General features: G+C 46.2%; 3 protein-coding genes and 1 long non-coding RNA gene across 8 annotated transcripts in view; 2 read left to right on the top strand and 2 right to left on the bottom strand.

Moving 5' to 3' along the window:
- The window catches only part of ENTPD5 (ectonucleoside triphosphate diphosphohydrolase 5 (inactive)), a 29531-nt gene extending 25193 nt beyond the window's left edge, over positions 1-4338 (bottom strand). For 3 of the 4 annotated variants that reach the window (XR_015183429.1, XR_015183428.1, XM_086463383.1), the window contains exon 1: positions 1935-3479. Coding sequence is in view for 1 of the 4 variants with exons in the window: in XM_086463383.1 (XP_086319509.1) it covers positions 1935-2104 (170 nt within the window). In the remaining 3 variants the exon portion in view is untranslated. Of the gene's footprint in view, positions 1-1934; positions 3480-4307 lie in introns of those variants that run through there. The other variant, XM_086463385.1, reaches the window with a different exon arrangement.
- Positions 4339-7319: 2981 nt separating this feature from the next.
- On the top strand, positions 7320-9995 carry LOC147415809 (uncharacterized). Its single transcript, XR_015183430.1, has 3 exons — positions 7320-7357; positions 8344-8518; positions 9745-9995. It is a non-coding gene; the product is annotated as an uncharacterized LOC147415809 (long non-coding RNA).
- Positions 9996-12039: 2044 nt separating this feature from the next.
- ALDH6A1 (aldehyde dehydrogenase 6 family member A1) lies at positions 12040-24122 on the bottom strand. 2 transcript variants are annotated; one of them, XM_086463381.1, is made up of 12 exons: positions 24060-24122; positions 23732-23797; positions 21159-21233; positions 19619-19780; positions 18953-19031; positions 18089-18391; positions 17255-17376; positions 16815-17004; positions 15925-16106; positions 14285-14464; positions 13987-14085; positions 12040-13576 (listed from the first exon to the last, which is right to left on the bottom strand). In XM_086463381.1, the coding sequence occupies exons 1-12, from the start codon at positions 24120-24122 to the stop codon at positions 13472-13474; spliced, it is 1626 nt and encodes a 541-aa protein (XP_086319507.1). In that variant the 3' UTR covers positions 12040-13471. The 2 variants fall into 2 exon arrangements, with proteins under 2 accessions (XP_086319507.1, XP_086319508.1); XM_086463382.1 differs by having other exon boundaries at positions 23735-23797; positions 24060-24107.
- A 388-nt stretch (positions 24123-24510) lies between these two features.
- Positions 24511-26818, top strand: part of LIN52 (lin-52 DREAM MuvB core complex component) — a 47080-nt gene continuing 44772 nt past the window's right edge. Inside the window, exons 1-5 of the mRNA XM_086462264.1 lie at positions 24511-24529; positions 24620-24694; positions 24823-24860; positions 25345-25411; positions 26429-26512. Coding sequence (XP_086318390.1) covers positions 24511-24529; positions 24620-24694; positions 24823-24860; positions 25345-25411; positions 26429-26512 — 283 coding nt within the window. The remainder of the gene's footprint in view (positions 24530-24619; positions 24695-24822; positions 24861-25344; positions 25412-26428; positions 26513-26818) is intronic.

The raw sequence follows: 26818 nt of genomic DNA, 5'->3' as shown, positions 1-26818 counted from the left end.
GCAGTACTGCCTCGTTGACAGACACGCAGAGCGCTCAGCACGCAGAAGGCGCAAACAGCTCCTTATCGTTCTCCAGACACTTGGTAACACGTCCCTCCACCCACAGCACTGAACATTCTATTTCGTAAGCCTATTCATCTGCTCTGCCTGAGACCCTCATCCACCTCCAGCCCTTACATTTGATTGTATTTTAGCCATCTGCTCAGCCCCACTATGTTCATTCTCTCAACATCTTTATTTGCTGTCTCTGTCTAACATTTATTCATTCCCAGTCCTAACCTCTCTCCTTTCCCTTCTATATGAACCTGACATACCCTCTACTCTCACACACCTTTCTCCCATGCCCAAAGAACTCACTTATCCTCCACCACCTTTTACCTCAGATTTAGCCCTTGTACAACTTTTATTATTTCCTTCCATCACCTTTGTCCCCAGTTACAGCACAGTGAGATTAACTTCTACCCATTCTCAGTAAACAACATGACACTGCATCATTGCTCGAGCCTCTCTCTAACCCACCCAAGCATTCAGCTATCTTTAGGGCAATCAAAATGCATAGCTCACTGCAGAAGGGTAACCTTGCCTGTCTTCTGCGACCTCTATTTGTATCCTCCCCTTCCTTGTAAATGCAGCGAGCTGCAGGCAGAAGCACAAGCTCTTGATCCACTCAGCCTTAGAAGCACACTCTGAGAAGAGGAGGAAGTGACTTTACGATTCCACAAACAGGCAATGGCACTGGCCACCCTCTGCGACAGATCAGCTCCAACTGTAGTAGTTTCTAAAGCATTCACATTTTATGTTGAAATGAGTAAAAACTTAGTTCTAACCTGTGATAACTTAAAAGTCCTATCCTAAACAGAGCTCATGAAAAGCACTGAGCTGTCTGACAGCTTCATAGCTACGGATTTGCACTAAGATGCAGCCAGCGTTACCCACGTTTGCTTCATCGAGGCAAGGAGGTCTACTGAAAATCCAAGAAGCTGCGCTGGTTTAACAGAACATAAGCCACATCAGCGGGCACTAACTTCCAACTGATCAGAAGAGGTGGTGTTATTCTTATGCAACATAAGGATTTTGCTTACTGAACCACCACAAATACAACCCAAGCACCTGCCTTCAGGACAAACTCCCGAATCCTATTATGAAGGGCACATGCAACACTTACGCAAGCCTCAGCACCTCTGATGATCCAAAAATATCTGAGCAACTCCCATCATTAACCAGACTTTTCTTACCAGCTCTGCTAGTGGATGAGCCTTAGCCTCCCATGAAACACTCCCTCACTAAGCTTCTCTTCTCTATCCCTTCTCAGACATCCACCACTGTTTCACACTTTCTGCTCTCCACTTCTCTCCTGACTTTTTTCCTTTCCACTTTTATACTCATAAGGACAAAAAAAAAAAACAACCCAAACCCAAAATACATCTTGGGATTTTTATTTTTCTCCACCCTTATTAAGAATGAAAAAAGCACATTAAGCCTCTTTGATGAGTGGTGAAGACCATTTAATCAAGCGCACTAGCAAAACAGTGTCCACATGAAGCACAAAAATAGATATGGAGAGTAAGAAATGAGAGACGAGGGAGAAACTGGCATAGCATTAACAGAAATGGCAATGGGAATGGAATTTGGAAAGAAAGAGTCAGAAGAAAGAATGGGAGAAAAAAATTTAGGGTAGAGATAGCAATAGATTAGCTACTGAGAAGGAAAAATATTTCCAGAAGAGATCCTCTCAAACAACTTCAGATCCTAGCTGCTGTCAGAACACAACAGGACAGATAAAATGAACAACAAAGAGAAAGGAGAAAACAGAGTAACAGTAACATGAGCACAAGTTCACTAATATAACACGCGGTTCAGCAGGATCACTGTCAGCGGGCTCCAGCTACTGCCGTTGTCAATGAGCAGCAATCATCAACACGTTCGGCACACACCTGAAGCAGGATGGAAGCAACAGCTGTTCCACTGCAGAGATTCCCAACGAAACCCACTTGGGAGCGCCGCGACAAGAGACGCTGGGCCTGCACTTCTCTTCCTCACCTCCGCTTTCAGCTAGTGGGAGTGGACCACGTACCAGGCAAATGATACGGTCATGGAGGCACATGAAATTTCAGTCGAGTCGCTTTATTCAAATTTGAGTTTGTCATTGCTCAATACAAGCAGTGAAACGCGCTCAGATAATTACACAGGACAAATTTCAAGAAGTTGAAAGTTAACTGAGCTCAACAAGTTGGTAAAACATTGACACAAACATCACAGCTGACCCCAACAGCACTGGCCCGAGTCCAGCGACGCATTTCCCAATCCAGAGAAACATGACTAAGTATCATCTGGACAGGGCAGGTTTTAGATACTAAACCAAAAAGTTGAAGCACATCCAATACAAAGATTTGGGAGCTACACAGACTGCACGATACAAAAATCCTGGGATGCTGCATAGAGACTGCCAAGACTGAAAGCATAAATAGGAAGGAAAAAAAACAAACAAAAAAATAAAACCCCAGCCGAACTCTCCTTAAACAACAGAAGTAAAACCAAAGCCAGAATAATAATCAGAAACCTTAAGACAGCAAAACACAACCTTCCTTCAAGTTCACCACGCACAGAAACACTGGTCATTTTCAAGACAAGCAAGTCTCACTCACATTCTTGAGTGTTTCTGACAAAAGACCACGCCAGACCCAAACCCCAGCCACAGGAGCATCTCCCTGTCAATAGGAACCTGTCTGATCCGAGACACACTTCCCTTCTGTTTCCTAAGTCATTATCAGGAAATATTTGGATATAAAGGAAAATATTAGAAAATAATTAGAAATATTTACAATACATACATATTTCGGCAAATATTTTAGGAAACAAAATAGATGAAATATATAATTCAATTCAGAGTTACTTATTGCTTAAGCACACCAAAATCATTCAGAATGGAAAGTACTTTCTGCACTAAGCCAGTAACAAAATCTATTTTCCAGATGAGCAGCTCTTATGGTAACAAGATCTATTTCCCAGATGAGCAGCAGCTTTTACGCTTAACACTCACGGCTAGACAAATATATTTTAACCTCTTTTTTTCCAGAAACAAAAAGTCATTACATTTTTTTTTCTGGACTTATTTTTATCTAGTAAAAAAAAATGCTTTCTTGGATTGTTTTCACAAAAATGTAAGCTTCTTAAAAGTACACAGTTTAAAACTCACAATAGGAAGAATAACTGAATTCATGGACAGAATTCCCCAGCACTCCCATAAAGAGAACGGCACAATATTATTTGGACACTTATATTTTCGGTAAGATTCTGGACCTAGAGCTATAAACACTAGAAAAAACCAGAACCAACTCACAAACATGTGTTATCAGCAGTTTGAATCTTTTTCCTCGCACTGAGGCTCCAAACACACATTATTTATTTATTCTCATTTCTGGCCAAGCGGGCTTTCAATTCCCCTATTTAATTAGACCCCGGCAGCTTCCCGAGGGGCTGCCGGGCGCCCCGCTCCCCCGGGGCTGCAGCTGCTGCTGGGCCAACCGGTATCCTCGGAAAAGAGACTGGGTGCAGGGGGGCTTTGGGTGCAGGGGGGCTTTGGGTGCAGGGGGGCTTTGCTTCAGCCTAAGCCTGGGAGAGCTCCAGATTTCAGCCCGACGCTGCGCGCCCCGAAGGCGCTCACCAGCGCCTCACCGCGCGCGGCCCGGAGCGGGGCACCCCGGCGCCCCTTTCCCAAACCCGCCCGCCGCCGGGCTGCAGCGTTCCGGGCTCCTCCGCGCCCCCGAGCCTGCCCTTTCCCCGCGATCGAAACCCTCACTCTGAACACGCCTAAAAACATCCGCCCCCCCCCCCCCCATCACGTCCCCTCCCCGGGCACGACCCCGCCGCTCCTCCCGAAGCCAGCACCGGTACCACCGAGCAGAAGCACCTATTTCCCCCTCATCAGCCCCCACAGCCGTTACGCGATCGAGACCGGCCGTCTCTCTCCCCGCCCCGGGCGGCGGAGCCGCCGGAGTAACGGAAACGCCGCCGAGCCCTCGGCTTTCGAGGGTCTCACGCCGCTCCCCGACATCTCCCCCGCGCGGAGCTCCCCCTCCGGGGCGCCGGGAACAGCCGCGGGCCGGCGGCGGGGGATGTCCCGCCGCCTCGGAGGGGCTCTCTGCCCGGCGGGAGGGCGGCAGCGCCGAGCGGGCTCCGGCAGCCCCCGCGCTCCTCACCCCGCCGCCGTCGGCGCGGGGCGGCGGGGGGGGGCGCGGTTTCCATGGCAGCGCGGCGCTGTCACACACCTTACCCTCCCCTCCGCCCCCACCGCTGCGCGCGCTCACCGGTGGCTCGGACCGCGGGCGGCGCCACATCTCGCCGGTCCTGCGCGTCACGTCGGCGCGGACACGTGACGCGCCCGTCGCGGGAGTTGCGCGTCGCGGGAGGGCGCATTCCGGTTTCCATGGGAACGGGCCTCCGCGCGTTCCTGGCTTCGGTGGCGGCGGGGTCCCGAGGCAGGCGACGCGCCAGGCGGGCAGGCGGCCGGTAACCGAGGCAACGGGGCGGGGCCGCCGCCGTAACGGGCGGGGCGGGTTGCCGGGGAGACGCGGGGGCGGTGGGGGTCACGGCAGGCGGGAGTCCGTGGCTGCGCCGCGGCGGCTCCTTCTGCTCCCGCAGGCCGGCAGCGGCGGGGCAGGCGGCCTGGGTGTCTGAGGAGAAGCGGGATGAGGCTGACGCGGCAGCGACCGGGGCGTCCCGGGCCGAATACGGCGGAACCGCCCGCCAGCTGGCCACGAGCAACGCGGGGCTGCTGTGGCGGCACCTGGGCGCGGGAGGGAGGCGGCGGCCGTGACGGCTTTCCTCACGGAGCAAGGCCGGGAGAAGGAGTGCGCGCAGCCGGGCAGGCCCCTCTGCCCCCGCCCTCCGGACGGAGCTTCCCGGTGCGCAGCCGGCCGTAGCAAAGCGCCTCACGGCAGGTCCTGCCCGCCCCCACGCCGGGTGCCGGTGCCTGCGGCGGAGGGGCGCAGGCGGGAGGGCGTCCCTTCCCCGCAGCCGGGGCCCGCCCCGCCTCGCCGCGGTGCCGGGCGGGGGGCGCGGCGGGCCGGCAGCGGCGAGGAGGCGGGCCGGGCTGCAGGGGCAGCCGTGCTCCCGGTGCCCGTCCTTCCCGAGGCCTGCTCCTGCAGGCGGGAGCCGGGCGGCTTGTTTTGTGCCCTCTCGGTGCGCCGGAGGGGGCAATGTACCGGAGCGCGTTCGGGGACGGGTCCCCGAATCGGTCGGGGTCTTCAGCAGGTGGTGTACAACGAGAGGCTGAAGCGTTTGTTCAGCTTGGGGAAAAAAGAGAAAGCGAAGGGCGAATCACCTGGTTTTTGTACCTGGAGAAGGTTTTAGAGAAAATAGAGCCAAACCTTACTCAGAACACAACGAAGAAGGAGCCATATGCTGTAGCTTCCATTTCTTCTGTCGCAGGTTATTTCGCTTTAATCCTATTCCTACCTTTCTAAATCCAAGTACCAAGCAAAACCCTTTTTCAGTTAGAAAAAGAAAGTGAAAGTGAAAACCAAAATTAAACTATCTTAACGTCCTCTTTATTGACTAAGAAGGTAAAAAGCTCTGATCCCCCATGACACCGGTGAGGACAAATGGTAGCAGACAATTTTCTTGCTCACATCCCACTGTTTTCTTTCACCTATCCAGTCCAGAAAGTCTCGCTCAGACCTTTTTTCCAGCTTTGCTCTCTGCATCTCTCTTTTTTTCCTCCTTTTCTAAAATGCTTCTTTAACGTTGCACCACTATCCAAAACAGTGAGGAAGAAAACCCTCCGTCCACATAGTTTTAGTTCTTCACTAGGGTCACAGGTCTGTTTTTATCTAATATGTGTGGGGTTTTATAGTTGAAGCTTACATTATTTCCTATGCTTAACACAAATCAAACTGTTTTAAACATGGTTTAATTGACCTTAACAGTGATAAGAGGGACCTTTCCCCTCTTTCTGTGTCTTCTCATAATTAAATTTGAAGAGAAGAACACAACAAGGACACTTTATTGCCCCCCCCCCCGGTTATTGTTTCTTGATTTTTCACAGATTGAGAAACTGAAGCAGGAGCTGATTGATTTGAAACAGCGAGTGCAAGGAGAGAAGCAGCAGCTGTTGCATGAACTTTGCTCTTTGTCCTTAGAACAGTGGGATCTTCTTAGCAGGCTGAAAAGTAGGTCTGATTTCAGTATGAGGAATGAGCTAGGGTGGTTAACTGTTATAGGTTTTGATGCAAAAATACTGTATGAAGAAAAAACTTGAAAAAAACAGTGATGATGTGGGAGTTATCCTGTGACTCTGCAGTATTATTTCAAATAGTAGTGGGAATATTTGATAGCATCTGAAATAGTATTAGGAACCAGCTAGGTAACAGTGAGGCCAGAGGCACAGCAAAAACATGTTTCATTTTTACTGAGATGAACAGTAACTACTTTGAATTCTTTTATAGTTCTTCATGCATTACTGTTGAATCAAGAATTCTTGAAAAGAACTCAGAAAATTATTATTTGTTAATCTGGCTTCAATAATAAACACAGAACTGTGCTCATCTGTGCTTAAACACGGTTATCTCCCATCAAGCAGACTCCATGAGGAACTTTCACCCTCAGATTATAAAGAGCAGAAAAGGCTGTAAGATGATAGATGTGGTGGATTAACCTTGGCTGGATGCCAGGTGCCCACCAAGGCCGCTCTGTCACTTCCCTCCTCAGCTGGACAGGGGAGAGAAAATATAAACAAAGGCTCGTGGGTCAAGATAGGGACAGGGAGAGATCACTCAGCAAACACCACCGTCACGGGCAAAACAGACTCAACTTGGGGAAATTAATCTAATTTATTACCAATCAAATCAGACTCAGATAATGAGAAATAAAACCAAATCTTGAAACACCTTCCCCCCACCCCTTTCTTCTTCACAGGTTCAACTTCACTCCCAATTTCTCTGCCTCCTCCCTGCTAGTGGCACAGGGGGACAGGGAGTGGGGGTTGTGGTCAGTTCATCACACATTGTCTCTGCTGCTCCTTCCTCCTCAGGGGAAGGGCTCCTCACACTCTTCCCCTGCTCCAGCATGGGGTCCCGCCCACGGGAGACAGTCCTCCAAGAACTTCTCCGACGTGAGTCCTTCCTACGGGCTGCCATTCTTCATGAACTGTTCCAGCGTGGGTCCTTTCCACAGGGTGCAATCCTGCAGGAACGGACTGCCCCAGCAACGATCCCCCGTGGGGTCACAAGTCCTGCCAGCAAACCTGCTCCAGCGTGGGCTCCTCTCTCTCTGTGGGGCCACAGGTCCTGCCAGGACCCTGCTCCAGCGCGGGCTTCCCACCGGGTCAGCTCTTTACGACATTTAACAGGAACATCCAGTAGGTGGCAAATCCAGTCTTTTTTCAACTGTTCTGTAGCCCCCGCTTTGCATCGTGCTTTCAAAGGCTGTTTTCCTCAAGCTTCGTAATAATCTAAAAATTAAGTCATTACATGAAATAGACACTGACATATCAAAACCAAGATCACATGCAGTTACAGTGCTGATTGACAATTACATTTTATAGTAAATAAAACGAAATCTCAGATCTATAAGTATATCTCAGAATTTGTATTAGGATGCAGCTTAGTTTAAATTAGGGCTACCAGTGCTGCAGTGGCCAGGACTACAGGTCTCCAAACTCCTGCTAGAAATCTGTGCCTACAAATGGCAGCAGGGTCCAGGCACTTGGATTTTAAGGCATGGAGTTAAGGTCCCCCATTGCTGAAGCCTGCATACAGCCTTGGTGAGGGATCAAAATCAGCCTACTCTCAAACAAAGTGTTTGCCTAGTATGCATTGGCTATTGAATAACTTGGCGACACACAATCAGTCAGAATGCTTTGTTCAGGTCAGGTTATCTTATCTCAGAAATGCTACAGCAGAAACACACCATGAAAAATCAGAGGTGAAAGTAGTTACTAAGAAAGCTTCTCCTTGGAGCAAGAAAAGGGGGAGACTGGAACCGAGAATGAAAATCAGTTATACGTATTGACCCTTCTGTGTATGAGCAGGAGAAGCAAGGGAAGGACAATGTGCTTGAAACTAATACACGTTAGTGCTAACCCTCCCCTTCCCACTATTTGTAGCCACCACACTTGTAACAGAAGTCACTGGCTTTGTTCTGCTTAGTTTAGAGAACCATAGATTTAGAAGTTGAAAAGACAGCACTGTGTGCTCGGATTTATTTTTTGAATTTACATGCTATGAATAGCTGAATAAGAGCAATACAGAGCGAGAATTTAAAACCTGTTGTATGCATAAAGAATCCATGAGAGATATGCCTCTGAAATTTTCTTTGAATACATTGATCTTTTTTGTTTTTCAGGGAAAAAATTCAGTTTGAAAAAGTGGGTATCAGTGAGTTGACGTGGGATCGAAAAGAACGTGTTCTGTGATTGCTTTTTGCCAAGATGAATGGCACAAATCCACGGTGACCCTCTGTGTCTTCAGGAGATGAAGGCTGAACTTTCCCTGCTAAAGACCTGGGCTGATAACTTCAGGTCAGGAGATTCTGAGAAACTCTGAATGTAACATAAGGATCTAGCTAACTGTGTGGCTTGGTGTGAGTTACTTTACCCTTCTGAAAAAAGGTGAATTAACCTTGAAGAAGTTGACTTACTATGTACTAATTTTGCACGTGCACCAGACTATACTGTTAGATCTTTGTGCGCAGTTATCGAAAGAAAAGCAAGTGGAAGTAAATTTTGGTCGTGCTGAGGAAGAGAGGAGAAATGAGGAGAATAACTTCGCTCAGTGCAGTGGGATTAATTTTGTTCGATCATTAATGAATCCCCAGCCATCTTTACCAAACAAGTAATGTTTATGGTGACAATATACAAATAATGTATATTGTGACAGTAGCACTCCCCACATACATTTCCTTTTAATAACAGTACTGTAAAGCAATCTGCCCAGAATTAGAAAGTACAAATATCCACAGCCAGATTATTAAAAGTGTGGTTACTCTCTGGCTCTTTGCTGTCTGCATAAGAAATTTGGTAGCATGACTTTAGAGGTACCTAAAATACAGCTTACACTGGAAATTCAACAGCATTCAATATATTGCAAGATATGTTATAAGCTGTAAATGGGGATAGAGAGGCCCAAAGGGAAATCTAAAATGCTATGATTTTTAATGTAGTTTGGGGAGACCTAATGCTTAGGGTGGAATATCAGAGTCTCTGTGTTAAAAGCCTTTATTTATTTTTTTAAAAATTAAATTTAAAATTTTGTTAGCAAAAGTTACATTAATGGAATTTTAGCAAGTTTTGTTAATGCTATTACAATGGAAGTAAGAAATGTATAATTAAATGATTCATCCATCAGCTTTTATGGATGAATTTAACTCCTTTTATCGGTATTTGCCAACATACGAGAGCACACATAAAGCTGTAGAGGATAAAAACTTGAAGAATGGAATACAAATGCTTCATTTTAAGTTGACTTATGATTAAACTCAGTTTTTAAAAAAGCTTTTTTTTTGTTTGTTTCTCCTTATTCCCTTTTAATTGTAATTATTTTGCCACACAATGCAGAATTCCGTAGTGAACTGAACTCCTGTTGATTCACAGTGTTGGATTTTGGAGTGTACTGCAGTAGCTGAGGTGCCCTGGCACTTCTTGCTTGCTGTTCGTTTTAGAAAACAAGTTTAGTGTGGGATGGAAACCTGTCTGAGCGTGAATCACTGTTAGATGAGGATTACTTTGCTTTTGTGTCTTCTGCACAGGAAATGCATCAGAGTTTTGGCTACTTCAGCTCCAGCTCCTGACGATACTAAAGAAGAAAGCAAAATTTGGTACGATACTAAATTATACCACACTATCTAACATCTCCTCAGTCCTGGTTATATATAAATGGATGCAATTGTCTCTGTGCCATCCCTCCCACTTTGGAATACTGTGGTTTGTCTGCAGATTTGTATCAGTGGGTCTATACACAAATAAATGTATGTGTGATGAGAGAGGAAGTTTTAATTTATTTTAATTTCTGGTCATGTTGATTTTTTAGCAGCAGCCATTTAGACTCAGCTCTCACGAAAAAAAATTGATCTCATGCCCCCCCTAAAGCCACCTCTTATTGAAGAGCAGTTTATTATTTTTGGAGGATTCTCTTGTGAAAGGCCATGATCATGCAAGGAGATGCATTTTCAGCTAGCCCAGCGAGTTTTGATTAAAAGGCAAAATCTATTAAGCTGATGTTGTGTTCAGTATAGAATCACTTAGAGAGAATGGACCAGGACGAAGACTCCTATGCCTGATTTTCAGATACAGACTCCCATACAACTATACAGCTAATTCTAACACCCCAAGGCAAGCAGTATCAATGTACCCTGGAGGAATAAGAAGGGAGGGGTTCTGGCATGCCATCATGTGAGACACGAGGCAGTCAAGCACACAAAACAAAATGTAATACTCAGACATCAAACAACCAGCTAAAGTTCATAAGCAGGAGCCCTGGAGGGATTTATATGGAAAAATGAGAGACACCTTTGGAGAAGCAGACCACCACTTCCAGAAATGGGAGTGGAAGTGAGTTATAGCCTTTTTTTTTTGCACAGACAGGGAAAAACAAACAGAAGTGGAAGTCACCGGGCCCAATCCTCAAAGGTTAAACCATTTTAACATAATTTTTTGACTTAAGGGCATCAAATAGCTTTGAGAATCTAGACTGCAGTGCCTTCTAGGCAAGAAACAATTTTTAATAGAGTCTAAAGAAATTTATTATAAGATACTTTATACTTAATTATACTTTTGTATAATATAGAAGATATATTCTTTAGCTTACTTTTTTATAGTGAATGTTGAAATAAAAAGGAGAATACACAGGTGGGTGGAAAGCAGTAACAGCAGTGAGATGAGGCAGGTACATCATGATCAGTCAGCATCTGCAGCTTGATCTAAAAAGGCATTTCATTAACTAAAAAAGGCAGGTACAAGATTTGCATTTCTAGTACCGTAGTTTAAAACCATCTGTTTAAAAAATGCTGTTGGAAAGGCAGATAATCAGAAAAGATGTTTGCAGACAAATGAAAAGATTATGCAAGTGTCTAGGACAGGTCTGGAGAAAGTGGAGGGATACCCCAGCAATTCTTCAGGGAGCAGGTAATCTTGATAATAAAGACTGCTTTTGTTATAGGAGAAGCTGGATTTTAGAATTTCTAAAGGAAAGCTATAATGGGTTTTAATAGGACAACAAAAGTCAGAATAGCAATCCTGATGAGGAAGAAAATTAAGGCGTTTTGAAAGTGAATGACTGTAGACGATATTAGAGGCTGTTAATTAATTAGTATTCCTTTCCCAGGTATGTAAATGAATGCCAATGTCTTAGTGGTGATTTACCTAGAATATTTTACCTTGCAGCACAGAAAATTCTTCTCCAATCTAATATTCATTACACAGCAGGCTGAATTATCCGATTCATCATCTTCTGCAGTAATCCTGCCGCCTATTCAGGTGTAAACCCCACTACTGACAGAGTAAGGCCGCTGTACACTGTGCATGAACCACAGCCACAGCAATTACCGACTCATCTGCACTTTTCATTTTGGAAGTTATCTTGTGAGGAATGCTGTGAATTCTAAATCCCCTGTCTGCTGCACTGCTGGTTTGACTATGCGTTTGAAATCCATCTGAAATACAGTTATTTTCCTCCTTCGTAAAGATTTTATTCTTCCCCAAGCCAGGATCTTGGATGACCCTGTACAAAGCAAGAGGATTTGGACTAGTGGTTAGAAGTCTGTATGTATGTGTTGCTGTAATTTGATGAAGATATATTTAGTTTTCAGCTTGTAATAGTCATTTGTGTGAAGCTTAAGAGCTTTTGTGATCAAATGATGTGTATGTGGAAACAGAAAACAAGGCATTCCTTGAAATGCTGTATGGGGAAATCCGCACAGAGGTCCCTGAAATACTGTAAAAGGAAGATGTATACATGGGTTACAGGAGTCACAGACCAGCCTCTGCAAAGAGGGGAATAAAGTCAACATCACACCTATATAATGTCTTATCAAGGAATGGTCGTATTCTGCAGAAATGCATTAGCATGTTTTTAATTTGTAATCAAATTGCAAGGTGAGAATTTCCCTCTAGGGTACAGCAGAGGAAAAAAACAAGATACAAATATTAGTGTATGCACCGCAATTGCACTAACACATAACTGTCAGTTACAAAGCATCTTTACCAGAAGGCAGGATACAAAGTGTTCACATTCAGGTTGTTAACTTCGAACGATTAATGGTTACAATCATTAGAATAATACTAGTTCCCACGGGTGCCTGAATGAGATCCCTGCAGATCCCTCATGGCTGCATCATCTTCCAGGAGCCAGGAATAAAAATACAGGCTCTCCAGCTCCAGATGCACCGATTGTTAAAACCAGGGTGTATCAAGTCTTACCCTTCTCTAGTAAGGGGACCTGCAGTCCCTAGAGAATGTGACTGTGTTTGAGCAAATGTGACAAGGAGTCGATCAATCAACCCAAGCAACGCAGCTATAGTCAGGAAGAGAAACCAACAGAACAGACCTGGCTGCTCTGTGATTAAAAAAAATGTTCTTCTTCCCAGTGACCCGCCTACTCACTCTCTCTTCTACCCAGGCCCACATGATGCTGTGACATGAAGAAACATACATGTGCTTATGTTTCTGCTTCCACAGTTTCATTATGTTACAGGACTTGCAGGCATATACATATCTGTTAGCACAGTAAAAAGGCACCAAACAACTTCCAGGTATAAGGGAATTGATGGCAAGCTGGAGAGTACAAACCACATGCACAGGAGGAACAGAAGACTTCAAGTTGTCAGAGGCACAGTGAAGGTCACTGTACCGTTCAGGAATTTCTTTCATCCTCAGACAAGAAATCACATATGCTTTCCTGAAAAATCCTTAGAAAGCTATTTCCCAAGTGTTTTGGAAACTGCTCAACAGATGAAAGACTGACATTTTCAATTCCCAAACTTGCTGTCTTCAGTTTATGTAAAGTCACTTCTATGAGACACCTAAGGTCCCAGTTATGTCACTCAAAATGAGTACTCATCTTTGAGTAACGTGAACTCGAAATCTTAACATGTAAGATAAAGAGGTAAAAAAAACTGCTACAAGATGTAGCCAGGAGTGAGTCACTAAGGCTACAGTGGAGACCAGAGTAATGTTCAAGTTCAGAGGGTCTGGAAAGTGACAGAAATTAAGACCAATCTCAGTGTCTGCCCTTTCAATTACAAAAGGTTGTTTCATCTGTGATAGGAAAAAACTTGATTTCAGCTAGCCAAAAAACACTGACAGCAATGTAAGACCCAGACTGTGCGTTACGTAAGCCTGCCTGATCTGCACAGACACAGAAGTCCTTGAGAAAATGGAGCTTTCTATTCATTCCCAAAGAAATGGTGATAGTCAGGACAAAGCTGGGAAGTGCAGCATAGAAGAAGGGCACCAGGAACAGCAACTGCAAAGGCTGATTTAGTTTCCCATAGTTGGCATAACCACAGCAGGCTTGGTAACAGTAGCATCTTCCTCTTTCCATTGAGAAATGATAGTTTTCAGCTGTGTGTAGAACTGCACTCCCTAGAGGAAAGGAGAGACCCAAGGATAAGATGTTTGGCCTTATGAATTCTTCAGGTCTGCACTAGCGGTGTATCAAACAGTTTTTGCTTATCTACAGAGGGCTGAGTTTTCCTCTGTGGGAACAATTCTTGTCAGCCTGTTCCTTTTACCAGTTCCTCAAAGATTCTGGTTCTATGAGAAAGCTTGCTACTTAGTTCTTGCTCCCTTCTCAAATCTCCAAAAAAAACCCTTGCTTTTTTACATCTAAGGAAAAAAATCAGTGGCTATAATCACTGGCTGGTCTTCAGCTTCCTGGTTGAGACAGCTTCAGTCTCCTTACTAATGAGGCCTGACGACCATCTCCCCATTGCCATTTGTAATGTAATTTATCACAGTTCAACCCAGCAGAGTACTCTCAATCAGTAGGTTACCTGCTTGCCATAGAAATTGGTGTCCCCTCTGAAAGAAGCACGAGAGCCGGTGAAAGAGAACATGGGCAGAGGCACTGGGATTGGAACATTGACGCCCACCTAAACCAAAGGAAAGCTGCCATATTAATCACAAGAAGTCGCAGATTGCAGAGTACCCTCCAAAAGCTACTGCATTTTGTTTCCTTACATCTGAGGCCGGGTACTGCTGGCTGAGCAGTCAGCGATTAGCCACTACAGCTGGACGGCTACCCACTGTAGATGGTGAGTACTAACAGCAACAATTCTAGTTTGAACATACCTGCCCCACATCTACTAAGTGAGAATATTTCCGAGCTGTGGCTCCATTGGTGGTGAAGATTGCAGTTCCATTTCCATAGGGGTTATTGTTCACCATCTCAATGGCATCATCCAAGGTGTCTGCTTCCAGAACCACTAAGACGGGCCCAAAGATTTCCTCCTTGTAGCAAGTCATGTTTGGCTGCCAAGACAAACAGCAGAAAAAGCAGCTTGTATATAGGACATAATAAAAATATCCTAGTAAATAGGATATAATAAACACACATGCCGCTAATGCTGAGGATATTCCTAGGATCACCCATCATAGTGCATTGCCACAGGCCATCCTTCAGTCCTCCTTGCCTTTTCACCATTTCCCATGCCCTGCCATCTACCTAGTCCACTAAAGAGGGTACCACTTTTCATCCCCAGAGAGCCTTCTGCTTTCACAGCCTGCCTAACCTCACTTACAGGTCTACTCTGACCAAGGCTGATCAAGACTGGGATTAAATCAGGATAGTTTACTTCAGTTCTTTGTTGACAAAGTGACTAGAACCTGCTAGCCTTTCCAACTCAGTGTCCAGGATTTATGGCTGATAACTAGCAACATCTGACAAATACAAAACTATCAGCTGGAGAGTACTTTAATCGCTAATAGCTAATACGGCGAGCTACAAAATATTCATTTGACAAGTTGTAAGTTTTATGTGCCTTACCATAGTATTAACCACTGTATAAGAAAACTAAGAATCACAAAATCTCAGTGAAACTTTTACTTTTGAATACCTAACAATATTTATGACACATCCCAGGAAAGCGAAGCATTTTAAGATATTTAATGAAAAGAAGGCAAGAAAATTCTGAGAGAGATTAAAAGCCTGAATTATATAATAGCATAAGATCAATAAAATCCCAAGAATACGAAGTACAATAGTAGCATTGTCAAGATTGGTTTGCTATCATGGAATCACTCACCAAAAGGCCCATGAATACTTAAATATTAAGGAAATCAAACCAGTTAATTGCATAAACATAAAAGAATGAATTTAGGTACGAAAACTCAAGTGGATGTGTGCCTGGCAAAGAATACTCCCCAGTAGTTGTGTCCATCTGTGCACACCATCCATTTTATTGAGAGGCTGACTCAATGAAGTTGTGAATATATTCAACAACAAAGAGATTTTGTATCTTATCCTATATTATTCTCGTGAAGATTTCCACAAATAATTAACTTCTGTTTCTGCAAGTCCTCAAATTGCAAACTGCAGCAATGTATAACGGAGGAACAAAAACTGCAAGTTTGGTTGTTCATCATACTCTTCCTTAGGCACCTGCTGCTGGCCATTACTACAGAGAGTACACTACGCTTGATGGACATTTAGTTTAACACAGTACAAACTGCCCATATCTTCTTTTAATTAGCTGCAACCCATTCAAGTTAAGATCATTAACCTTGTTCAGAGTACCTTGCACTACTGCAAATCCTTTTATCCCCCCCACAACAGCATTACAATGAGCACTTCATTGGAATTGTGCAAGGGAAGGCTGAGCCACTTACAGACTTTTGACCTGGTGATTATTGATTACTGACTGATTTGGGTAACCCATTTTTCAATTGACCCTGCAATATACAGTATCAAGCACTGGTTTTGGTCCCCTTACCTTGACATTGGCCAGGATTGTTGGCCCAACAAAATTGCCATTTTCATAGCCCTTCACTTTGATGTTGCGTCCATCCAGAAGAAGGCTGGCACCTTCTTTTACTCCTTTCTCAATCAGATGGCAAACCCGTTCCTTAGCTTGGGGACTGATTAGGGGCCCTAGATCTGCTCCAGGCTGGTCTCCTGTGAAGAGGCAGATTCATCACATTTTTAACCCTAACAGCTTCCTCTTCACAGGCATCATGAAGGTAACTACTCTGGCAGGAAAAATCTGAAAATCCTGATGTTTCCGAGACACAGAACAAAGATTTGAGACATTAACAAACAGGACTAATACCCTGCAACTCTCACAATCAACAAATAAGAGAAATTGTAAGCATAAATATAATTTTACATCACCAGGAAGCCAAAATTCAACAACAGATTCTTCTCAGAAAGGAAACGTTTCCCCTTTGCAGGACTTATTGAACATAAACAAAAGATAGTTCTCCTAGAATTAATAACAATCTAGTTTTTCCAAGGTACTTGTTTCCATTTTTCCTTTTTATTGCATGCTTACTACAAATTGGACGGATCTCTAAGTGAGGTTGCTATATAAATGGTAGGTTTGACTTAAACACAGGACATAATCTCAAAGCTCCAGTTAAAACAAGACCGACCTTGTAAACCGTGCATCACAGTCGTACTGCCAAGCCTTCCTACACATTCCTAACTCCAAGCCTAGGGCTGTGTTTCCCAATCCAGACAATCTGCTAGCTCCTACCTCTACACCCCAAACCCTTGGTGCCAACAGCTCCAAGGGACACACTGTAGTATGGCAGATACACTGACCTAAAAAGCTACAGTTGTACAGAAGTGAAGTACCTCGTAAGAAATTATCACGGTCTGTACCTGCATTTACACGTAGATTTTTGGCTCTGTCCACAAGCTCTGGCAGCCATTTCTGAGCTTCTCCCACTAGAATTGCTGTAGACAGGGCCATGCAGCGTTGGCCTGCGGCTCCAAAAGCAGCTCCAACCAGCTGGTTCAAGGTGTTCTCTTTATTGGCATCAGGCATCACCACACCATGGTTCTTGGCTCCCTGAAATATAACACATACACAGTCTCCCATTATGAACCACCCCAACCCACTTCTTCTCTAGCTCTCTGGCAGTATCTTCACACAGTAGCTATGACTCTGCTACCAATAGGCTGGCAAGAAGGGCAGCCTCATCACTTAACTACCAGTAGCAAAATCAGCTTCTGCTGCTGAGCAGCATGGTCTCTCTTTAACATTCACAGGAGACAGAGGCAGTCTATGTGCTGAAGAGTGCTCCGTTCAGAGGCATTACCATGTTGGCCTGGACTCTCTTGCCATTCCGGGATCCTCTCTCATAGATGTACTCGCCAGCCTGATTAGATCCCACAAAGCTGATTGCTCTGATATCCGGATGGTCACAAATGAAATTCACAGCTTCAAATAGGAAATAATACATCATAACTGTGGTGCACAAATGCTCCCCTCTGTTCCCATCCCCACAGTGCTAAACCTATGTATCTTTCTTCTTACTGAAATTTTTGCCTCTGTGTTCCCTACATCTGAGTTTCCCTACTGCCTGCCTATGCATCTCTCCACTAATTTCTCAGCACGTGTACTCCTGCCCCTGTCCTCATATACCTGGCTCTTTGCTATCTCTTCACGTTTTGGGCATCTCCCAAAGTGCCCAAGCAACTGAAGCGAAGTTACTCTTGTCTATTCGTATCCTCACGTTCTGAAGCTACTTGTGTGCTGTAAAAACCATCACATTAGCAACTAGAATACTTGCATCCACTGCATATTCAGTGAGGCATTTAATTCTTGTTCAGGCTTCCTTGGGAAACCAAGATGATTTATCCACTTATTTCAGTTGGAGCTTAGGTTGCTAAATAGAATTTGAGCACTTACATGCCTCAGGAACTCTGACCCAAGCCCCTAAAATCTTGTCCACCATATCTCCTGAAAGATTTCATGCAAGATGGCAGAGAATCTCCCAGTCATCTCCCTTCACCTCCACCAAGAGGTCTGAAACATCTGTCAAAATCTATCTAACAGCAGCAGTATCAGACTCTCTAAATGATACCTCCACTGAACATACACCACAACACTTAATACACTCTGGTCATCTCCCAAGAAGGACTATTATTACCTTCATGTTGTCCATGGATGATGTTCAAGGTCCCATCAGGGGCACCAGCATCCTGAAACAGCTTGGCAAGGAACATGAGTGCTCCTGGTACACGCTCGGATGGTTTCATCAAGAAGGTGTTTCCACAAACCATAGCCATGGGGAACATCCAAAGAGGAATCATGGCTGGGAAATTGAACGGTGCAACTCCAGCGCACACGCCCAGAGGCAGACGGTAGGTACAAGTGTCCATGTCTTTAGTGATGGAGGGCATGGTCTCTCCCAGTATGAGGGATGTCACACTGCAAGCATGTTCAACCACCTCTGCAGCAGAAAGGGCAATATGCCGCTGGATGATCAGTTAACAATTAGTCCCTGAACTCCCTTCTCACCACTGCCTTGACCCAAGTCTTTCTTCCAGACTCGCTTCCCACAACTTAAAACTCACTGTGCTCCAGAAAATCCCTTCGCTCTGACAAGCATTGTGAGCTCATAGTGAATGGATTCTCTCGAGTGCATTATATGCCACTGTGATAGGAGCACAGACACAACAGCCCCAGTAAAAGAAGCGCAGTATAGTATTATTGTACCATCTGGGACTCAGCCTTAGACATCTGAGCACAAGTGAGAAGTTCTTATCCCTCTACAACAATTTGTAGTCACTCCTAGGAAAAGGAAGGATCTAACAACTTGGAAGTGATTTAAGGAAACTCTATCTAAGGGAACTTTTCAGGTTAGAGTTACAATTGCCCCTTTTCTTTCAGTAGGAGGCTGTGAAGGGAGCTACATGTACAGACTCCCAGAGCAATCAGTTGCTCAGGAGACATCCTCCCTTCCTGTGGGTCCTCAAAGCCCCTTTTTTAACAGGAGGAGCCAGCAGCTTACGGAGGCCTCGGAACACATCTCCCTCAGCATCAGCCAGGGTCTTTCCTTGCTCAAAGGTGATGAGTTTTGAAATTTCTTTCTGAAAACAGAAAACACGAAGTTTATGAACATTAGAAAGGTGTCTGCCCATGAAATAATGTGTAAGCGTAAGACAGTTTAACAGAGTTGAACATCACAATTGAACAGACTGAGCAGAACCTGGAAAAGCCTACACTGACTGACTTGCTCCTTGTAGACAAGAAGCCAATAAGCCACAGAGGTAACATTTAGAAAAAACAACTGTGGATTGGGTTGTATGCTACAGCTTTCGGGTATCACACCACAGACACACCGAAAAAGCAATCACCGAAAAAGACATAGTAACATACTTCTCCCACTTCTCTCTATCAACTGGCACATTCTCCATCAAGGCTGAAAGTTCCTCTTGTGGTCTTTTCGTAACGGGACAAATGCAGAATAATATTCCCTAAGAAGCACTGCCTCTCTGTCCCCATTTGATGGAGAATGCTTTGCTACACCTCTCAACAACAGTGTCTCAGTTGGCTCCTCAATGATGGCAACAATGCCTGACCAAGAACTCTGTAAACCCAAGTCTCTCAATTTCATTCCTAAAGTCATCTGCAACGCATTCAGCAACAGCCATCACACACAGCCGTGGTGTCTCACCAGATTGTCTTTGATGAGTTGTTGATAACGCAGGAAGATTTGCTGGCGACTCAAAACAGATGTTTCTGACCAGTTCCAAAAAGCCTTTTTGCAAGAAGCCACAGCTGCCTCCATCTCACTGGCTGTGGCTTTTGGTACACGGCCAACCACTTCATTTGTGGCCTGAAGGAAAAAACAAACTGTGTCAAAACTCAGCTTTTTCCATCTGTTCCTGCCAACCATTCAATGGTCCTTTCACACCACACGCCTCTTATCCTTGTTCTACAAGGAGCTGTACTTCTGAGGGGAGAGCCCGAAAGAGACTCCTTCCTTGGTACACGCAAAAGGCCTGGACTACAACTGGAATAGTTCTGAAAACCTGCACTCTACCATCTCAAATTAGGCACCCAGAAAGCTGCAAATGCAGCGCTGTATTCCGAGTTGTAGTTGAAATGACTTGTCTACCTTGAAGCTTCTAGAAAGCATAAGGCAAAGGTTTCTGTGGACTATAGTCTTTTCCCTCTGCATCATCTTGGCTCACCTGCTGTCCCTCTTGTGCATTAAATGAAGCAAGGTTCCTTTGGAAAAAGCGGTACGTGGCTGTGCAATTGGCACTGACGCCAGTTCACCTGGACCACTAGGCCAAAGGAAGATTTTTACAAGCAACCTTAGTTCTACAGTATTTTACCTTTAAAATCTTGTCTTTATCAGTTTAACCTCCTTCTAATGCACTCTTAAAAAATTTAAGTCTGTTTGGATAACACAAAAATATCAGGTACATCACTAAGAGAGAAACTACTCAAAACAAGAGAAAGAAAATTAAACAAGAACATTGGTCGCCACATAGAGACCAAGTGAGCTTCATGAATGTGGCTCACTGATCACTTCCACAAAGCAAATCAAAATAGGGCTTTATAGAGAAAGTTTTAGAAACTGCTGTGCAAATGCTTACCAGGGGCGTCAGAAGGCTCAGAATTCTGAGTGCAACCTCATTTCCACCTGTCTTTGGTGGAGGACTCGGACAAGTACAAGTGCTACTAATCTAAGGTTATTTTGCACTGCATAGCACCCAACCTCCAAATTCACTGTGAATATTGTGGCTCACACACAGAAGCTCTCTGAATGGAAAGGAACTTCAGCTGTCAGGATATTGTACCTTGGTCTGAGAGTGAAATCAGTCTCTATCAAGACTTTACATTCAGCTGGCATCAAATCACACCTGGTTGATTTCACATATAGGGTGAAAGAAACCCGTCAGAAATTTGGCATACTGATCACAGAGCCTTTCTATGAGCAAAAAAAATGTAAGCAGAGTTTAAGCTTCTTTTCCGGAGATCAGGGTTTTGCTACACAGGCGATACAGGAGGTCACCACTTTCCCAATTCCATATAAAAAAGAAACCGAGAAGCAATTACACAGCGCTAAACCCACCCTGAGCTCCAAGTCTAAGCCTTTCTCAAGAGATGTATGTACCTTCCCCTTTTGCCAAATGCTTGAACAGAGGCACAGAGACTTGTTCCACAGTGATCACCAATATATAAGCTGAGACCGTTTCACTTACCGGGTTGTGGATATCAATCCATTCAGTAGTTTTGGACTCAACAAACTTCCCATCAATGAATAGTTTGGTTGTTGGCTGTGGAGGAAAAAACCACTGGACAGTGAGTGCTCTTTGTCTCCAGGTGCCTAAATACCAGTGTGCCTTACAACATGCAAGCCTTCATCAGTTACTGCTATGCTGCCCACTACATACTCTAGATCCAGTATTTACAGCAAGACCCAGGTAACTGCTTAGGTTGAAATTTTTCATGCTCTCTGCTCCATTTTCCTCTCACTTTACTCCAAAATGGCCAAAATTCTTTCTAAAAGCAGTTATAGAAAAAATACATTGCTACGCTTATGTCCGGAACTATTTCAATCTATTTAATCACCAAAAGTTTACTAAGTTAGAAAACTGAAAAACTGCAATTCATAGATGTTCAGAAGAACAGTTCATCCCCCTTGTGAGAATTCCATGTACCCAGTGCATACTGTACTGTGTGTTTCCTTCTCACCACGCCACTAAGTGGGTTCGCCTCCCCAGCTCACAGCTACAGGCATACAATTGGACTTCTCCCACTCCCCACTTGGTCCTACAACTAAAAGCAAGGCATCTGCATCTGCTGAGTTCACCGTGACTGTCCTGGCAGGCAGCACAGAAAACAGAACTTTCCAGCTCAGATGCAGAGAAGAGAAAAGGGAAATCCGGAATAAGGCGTTCAGACAAACATAGGGCAGAAAGAAAAGCAGAGGCAGAAGCTGTAACTAGCTCTGGATAGGAAAAAAAATTACATCATGCAGGAAATCAGATCGGGACTGTATAAATTAAGAAACTAGAAGTTCGTATTGGGTACAAAGGAAAGAACTAGGAGAAAGCAAGAACCAGTCAATCATGCCACACAACAGTGCCTTGGGGAGAACAGATAAGAGGAAGGGGAAACTGATCTGCTGTGTGAAGAGCAGAAATGGGACAGATGAACATAACTGGGATATAAACCCAAATACATCAGGAAACTCTTTGAAGAAATTAGGATGTGGAATTATGAGAAGGAGATGAGGATTTGGATGCTATCCAAGGTGTAATGAAGGGAAAGAGATCAGAGGAAGAATCAGGAATATAAATGGTGTTGGCTGGACAAGTAACGACAGTGAAAAGTGCATGAGAGTGAAAAAAGTGAACAGCAATGAGAGTTGGGACAAGCTGAGAAAGCTTGGAGATGAGAAAGCTAGGATGAGAAGTGAAAAGTAAGGCTGTTAATGGATAAACAAGACCTAGTGATTTGGAAGGTAACACCAGGAGTGAATCAAAAATCAAAAGCTGCATATGGTTATGTAGCTGGAATTACACTTGGGCAAGAGAGGCAGAAGTCTGTGCCTATGAAAACGCAATCCCCTCTAGAGCCTGGAAGGAAGCACAGAAAATCCAAGTCCCTTGATTGAGTTGCTTGACTGTCAGAAAAGGTCTTCTAGTGCTGGCTTAAAGAATGACAAACTCCTACTGCTATCAGTCACTCCATTGGCCCAAGTGCCATGTATCTGCCGTGGCTCCAATGCTCCAGTGCTTTATGACCCATGTAGACTTCAGTGCAACAGAATTTATGTTTCTACAAATTGCTTAAAAAAGATATCTAGAAATTGCACAGACAAAGAAAAAATATTTTAAGCAAGCCAGGAAATGCTGAATTAAGATTGACCACACTTTCTTCCATAAGATCACCACCTTTATTCTGTAGAGAAGGAGCCTGCTGTGGGAACAAGGACTGCGGCAAAGCAGACTATTTGGAGAGTCATGATTTAGCTGTTCAGAACTTGGAGAGCATACAGCCATGGATACCGGACGAAAAAAGGCACTCTAACAGTTAAAGTTGTTTGATACTGCCCCAAGGAAAACGGATCCTCTCTCTGCCATGAATAGATGACATGAAACCAGCCCATAGAGCTTGAAACAATCTTTTATCACACATTATCATTAGTCATATATTCTGCATTCATTGTGGCTGATCTTACTGAAGAGATATTATACATGGTAAAAGAAATCTAAAAATCGGGAAAAAAGTTGGCTGGTGTGCATGTAGCACAATGCGTGCTACTTAAGGAACACGGAGAAAACGAGTCGGGACGCGATTAACTGAGCTAACAGCTCGCCTTTAGGTGCCCCTGCTGAGCCACTGACAAGAAGTAACGCGAGGCGACCCCCGGGCGGCTCCCCCGCGGCCGCCGAGGGAGCTGCCCCAGCGAGCAAATCCCACGCTCAACGTTTTTCTCCTTCCCTCCGCGCCCCGGGCACGGGCAATCCCAAAGGGCTCTTCCAGACACACCAACGCGGAGCCACGGGGAGGGCACCGGAGCTGCGCTGCGCTGGCAGAAACGACCTTACGAGGGAAGCCTCCGGCCGGCCGCGGAGAACAGCGGCGGCGCCCGGGGCCTTCCCGCGCCCTTCCCCCGCCCGCGGCCTCCCCCCAGCCCGGGCGGAGCCGCCCCACAGGCCCCGCGGGCTCCCCCGCCCGCGGCCTCCCCCCAGCCCGGGCGGAGCCGCCCCACAGGCCCCGCGGGCTCCCCCGCCCGCCGGCTCCGCTCCGCGGGACGGTCACTCACCACCGAAGAGGAGGAGAAGGAGGCGGTGGCTGAGGCGATCCAGGGGGCACCGGCTCTCCGCGGCAGCTGGGAGGGAGGGGAAGCACAGACCGGCCCGGTTCCGCAGGGCTCCGCACCGCCCCCGGCCAACCCTTACCCCCCGCAAGTCCGGCTAGCATCCACCCACCCCCCGCCGCGGCGCCATCGCCTGCTCCCCGCTCGGGACCGTCCCACCCACGGGGCCCCGAGGACAGGCGGGCCGCGATCCCCCTCCGCCGCCCGCGCCGCGGCCCCCCCCCGAGCCGCGGGAGCCGCTGCGGGACCAGGGACCGCCGCCGCCCCGCCTCACCCTCAGCGCCACGCGCCGCCGCCCGCCCCAGGCGCCGCGCGCCATCGCCGCCGCCGCCGCCATCCTGGCCGAGGGTCGCTGCACCGCGCCCCCCGACGGTGCCCCTCGCCCCGCCCCCGCCAGGGGCACCGCCCCCGCGCGGTCATTGGTCTCCCGCGCACCGGCCTCGCCCTCTCCGAACCCCGCTCCGGCGGGGCCCTCGCGGTCCGCAGCCAACCGCCGACAGCAAACCCGTCGGCACCGCCCATCGCACCCCCCCACCCCCCGTGCAGAGCCGTGGATTGGCCGCGAGGATCAGCCGAGCACCGCCCCGCGGCAACGCCTCCTGGCGGTGGCGGCGAGAGCGACACGTGGGGTTTGGGGCGTGGTTTGTTGTTCCTCTCCCTCTCGGGCTCGGCCGTGGGGGTGGGGTCCGGGGAGCAGTGGTGGCGCATCACGTGAGGCGGGTAAGATGGCGGCTCCCACGGACGGTAAGGCGCGAGAGCCGGGCGGCGCTGCCGCTGCTCCGCTCCCCTCCCCGTCCCGCCGGCGGGGCCTCACTCACTCTCTCGCTGTTGCAGGCGCCGACCTGGAGGCCTCGCTGCTGAGCTTCGAGAAGCTGGACCGCGCCTCCCCGGACCTGTGGCCCGAGCAGCGTGAGTGCGGCGGGCCCGCGGCCGTCTGTCAGCCGGGGCGGCGGGGAGCTGCGCGGGCCGGGCGGGGTGGGGGTGGGGTACTCCGGCGGAGGCGCTCACCCCCGCTGCCCTTCGCTTTCTCTCCGCAGTGCCCGGTGTTGCCGAGTTCGCCGCCTCCTTCAAGAGCGTGAGTGATCGCTGCTTTCCCCTCCGCGCCTCCCCTCCCCTGTGGCGGCCGAGCGGCTGCTCCCGCCCGTGGGCTTCACGGCTTTGTGCTGTAAAGCGTATCTCAGTTAGGGCTTCTGTGTGTGCCAGCATAATGCTTTCGGTTTTAATATCTCTTTTATTAGTATTTTTTTTATACCTTATGCATTTACTGTGGGTGCGAATTACACCTTGGAAAAAATACAAGGCTTTAAACTTTAGGAAATCCTGCTTTTCATATTGACTTTGGCTTGTGGTTGGTAGTGTGCCGTTTTTAACTCTAGAAAGCCCAGGGGAAGCTAGAAAACAAGATTAAACATAAAAATAAATCTCTATGGAGCACCTGGAGCTTTTATTTTTCTGCTGTCAGTGTAACTAGTTTTCAGTATGAGGTCAAACTTCTTTGTGTAATTCTAAAAATGCACTTGACTGAGTATGGTGTTTTTGTTTTTTTTTTTTCGGAACAGCCTATTACAAGTTCTCCTCCTAAGTGGATGGCTGAATTAGAAAATGATGATATTGATATGTTAAAGGGTGAGTATGGACACTGCGGGTAGGAAGTAAGGTTGCCAAAGTAGATGGGAATTCAGTACTTAAAAGGCTTAAAACACTTGTTCTTTAAATGTTCTGGAGGTGGCCCTGTGGTCTCAGATATCTTGCCTTCACATTTGCAGACTCTCCAGCTCGGGAGTCTATCTTGTTAATGATATACATTTTTCATTAATCCAGTTATCTCTAAGAGAATATCCAGATGCCAGTGGCAGCATGGTTTTTCAAAACAAGCAGGAACTAGCTGAAGCAGCGTAACATTACATATATTCAGTTATGTCGCTTACCAGTCTCTCACCACATAAGTGTAGCGGGGTCTGCTGTATTTTGAAAAGTAGCATGAATTTTTTGGTGGGCCTCAGCTGATCAAACTCGGTGAGCAGCCTAGGTTTGTTGATTGGCTTGCGCAGAGGTGCTCTATGTGTGTGTCTTCACTCAGAGATCCAAGATCTCTAATTGAACAACAGGGCTGTATGAGCAATTACAGAAGGGCTAGCTACCATGTAGATTTGCTGCATGTTACAGCTGCTAGTGTTCAGTAAACATCTTTGAGCATGCTCTGCCTCTCATGTGAATGCAGATAAACTATTACGAAGTGAAAGTGGGACAAATTAGCTTCGACTTGCTGTGAGAAATGTGCTTAAACACGCATTATTAATGTATAGTAAGTCCATTCCCTTGCATCCTCTTTTGTAGCTTGTTCACATAGCAGTACGAACTTAGAAGTTCTGACTTCCAAATTTAGGGGCAAGTTGCTCATTGCCATGGTGGCAGATGACACTATGGATCAGATCTATGGCAGTCTTTTTCAGTAGCAAAAGCTGGTCTTTTCTCAGTATTAAAATTGAGGGTGGCATCAGCTTGAATTTCAAACATACTCTGTTCGCTGGAAATAGATCGTGTTAGAAGCATGACTTGAACATGCTCTGTGAAGTAGTAAACAGGTAAACCGTCGCTAGAGGGCTATAGACAGTGTTAAAATTCAGTTTTTTCTCTTCTTAGAGTTGGGGAGCCTCACTACAGCTAACCTGATGGAAAAAGTTCGTGGCCTGCAGAACCTGGCTTATCAGCTGGGACTGGATGAATGTAAGTGCTGTACGCAGATGTGACTGACTGCACTGCAGATCACCTCACTAATGGGTGCGCTCATGGTACATCTGTAGCTAGAAGAACGTGTTGGCAGATTTGGCAAATGTCTGACAGTCACAGTTGGTGACCTTCCAAAACAGGATGAGGGTGAGCTTCCATCTCCCGTTTACAGCCTACCTGCATAGGGGAAACAGCAGAAATAACAAGAGGTTGTATGTCAGTCTGGTGTTGTCTAGTGGCACATAGATGTCTGTTCCTGACTTAACATTGCCTTAGATAAATCAGGTCACTTTGCTTGATTTC

This window comes from Leptosomus discolor, chromosome 3, assembly GCF_034619465.1.
Source record: "Leptosomus discolor isolate bLepDis1 chromosome 3, bLepDis1.hap2, whole genome shotgun sequence".
In the NCBI taxonomy this organism is placed as follows: Eukaryota; Metazoa; Chordata; class Aves; order Leptosomiformes; family Leptosomidae; genus Leptosomus; species Leptosomus discolor.
This window is presented reverse-complemented; position numbering and strand designations above follow the sequence as displayed.

Excerpts from the sequence above, each read along its gene's own strand:
- ALDH6A1 (XM_086463381.1), bottom strand. The coding sequence starts at position 24,122 with ATGGCGGCGGCGGCGGCGATGGCGCGCGGCGCCTGGGGCGGGCGGCGG. Across the intron at positions 21,234-23,731 it reads CCTTCTCCTCCTCTTCGGTG|CCAACAACCAAACTATTCAT; the intron begins GTGAGTGACCGT and ends TTTCCTCCACAG. Across the intron at positions 19,781-21,158 it reads GGATTGATATCCACAACCCG|GCCACAAATGAAGTGGTTGG; the intron begins GTAAGTGAAACG and ends TTTTTCCTTCAG.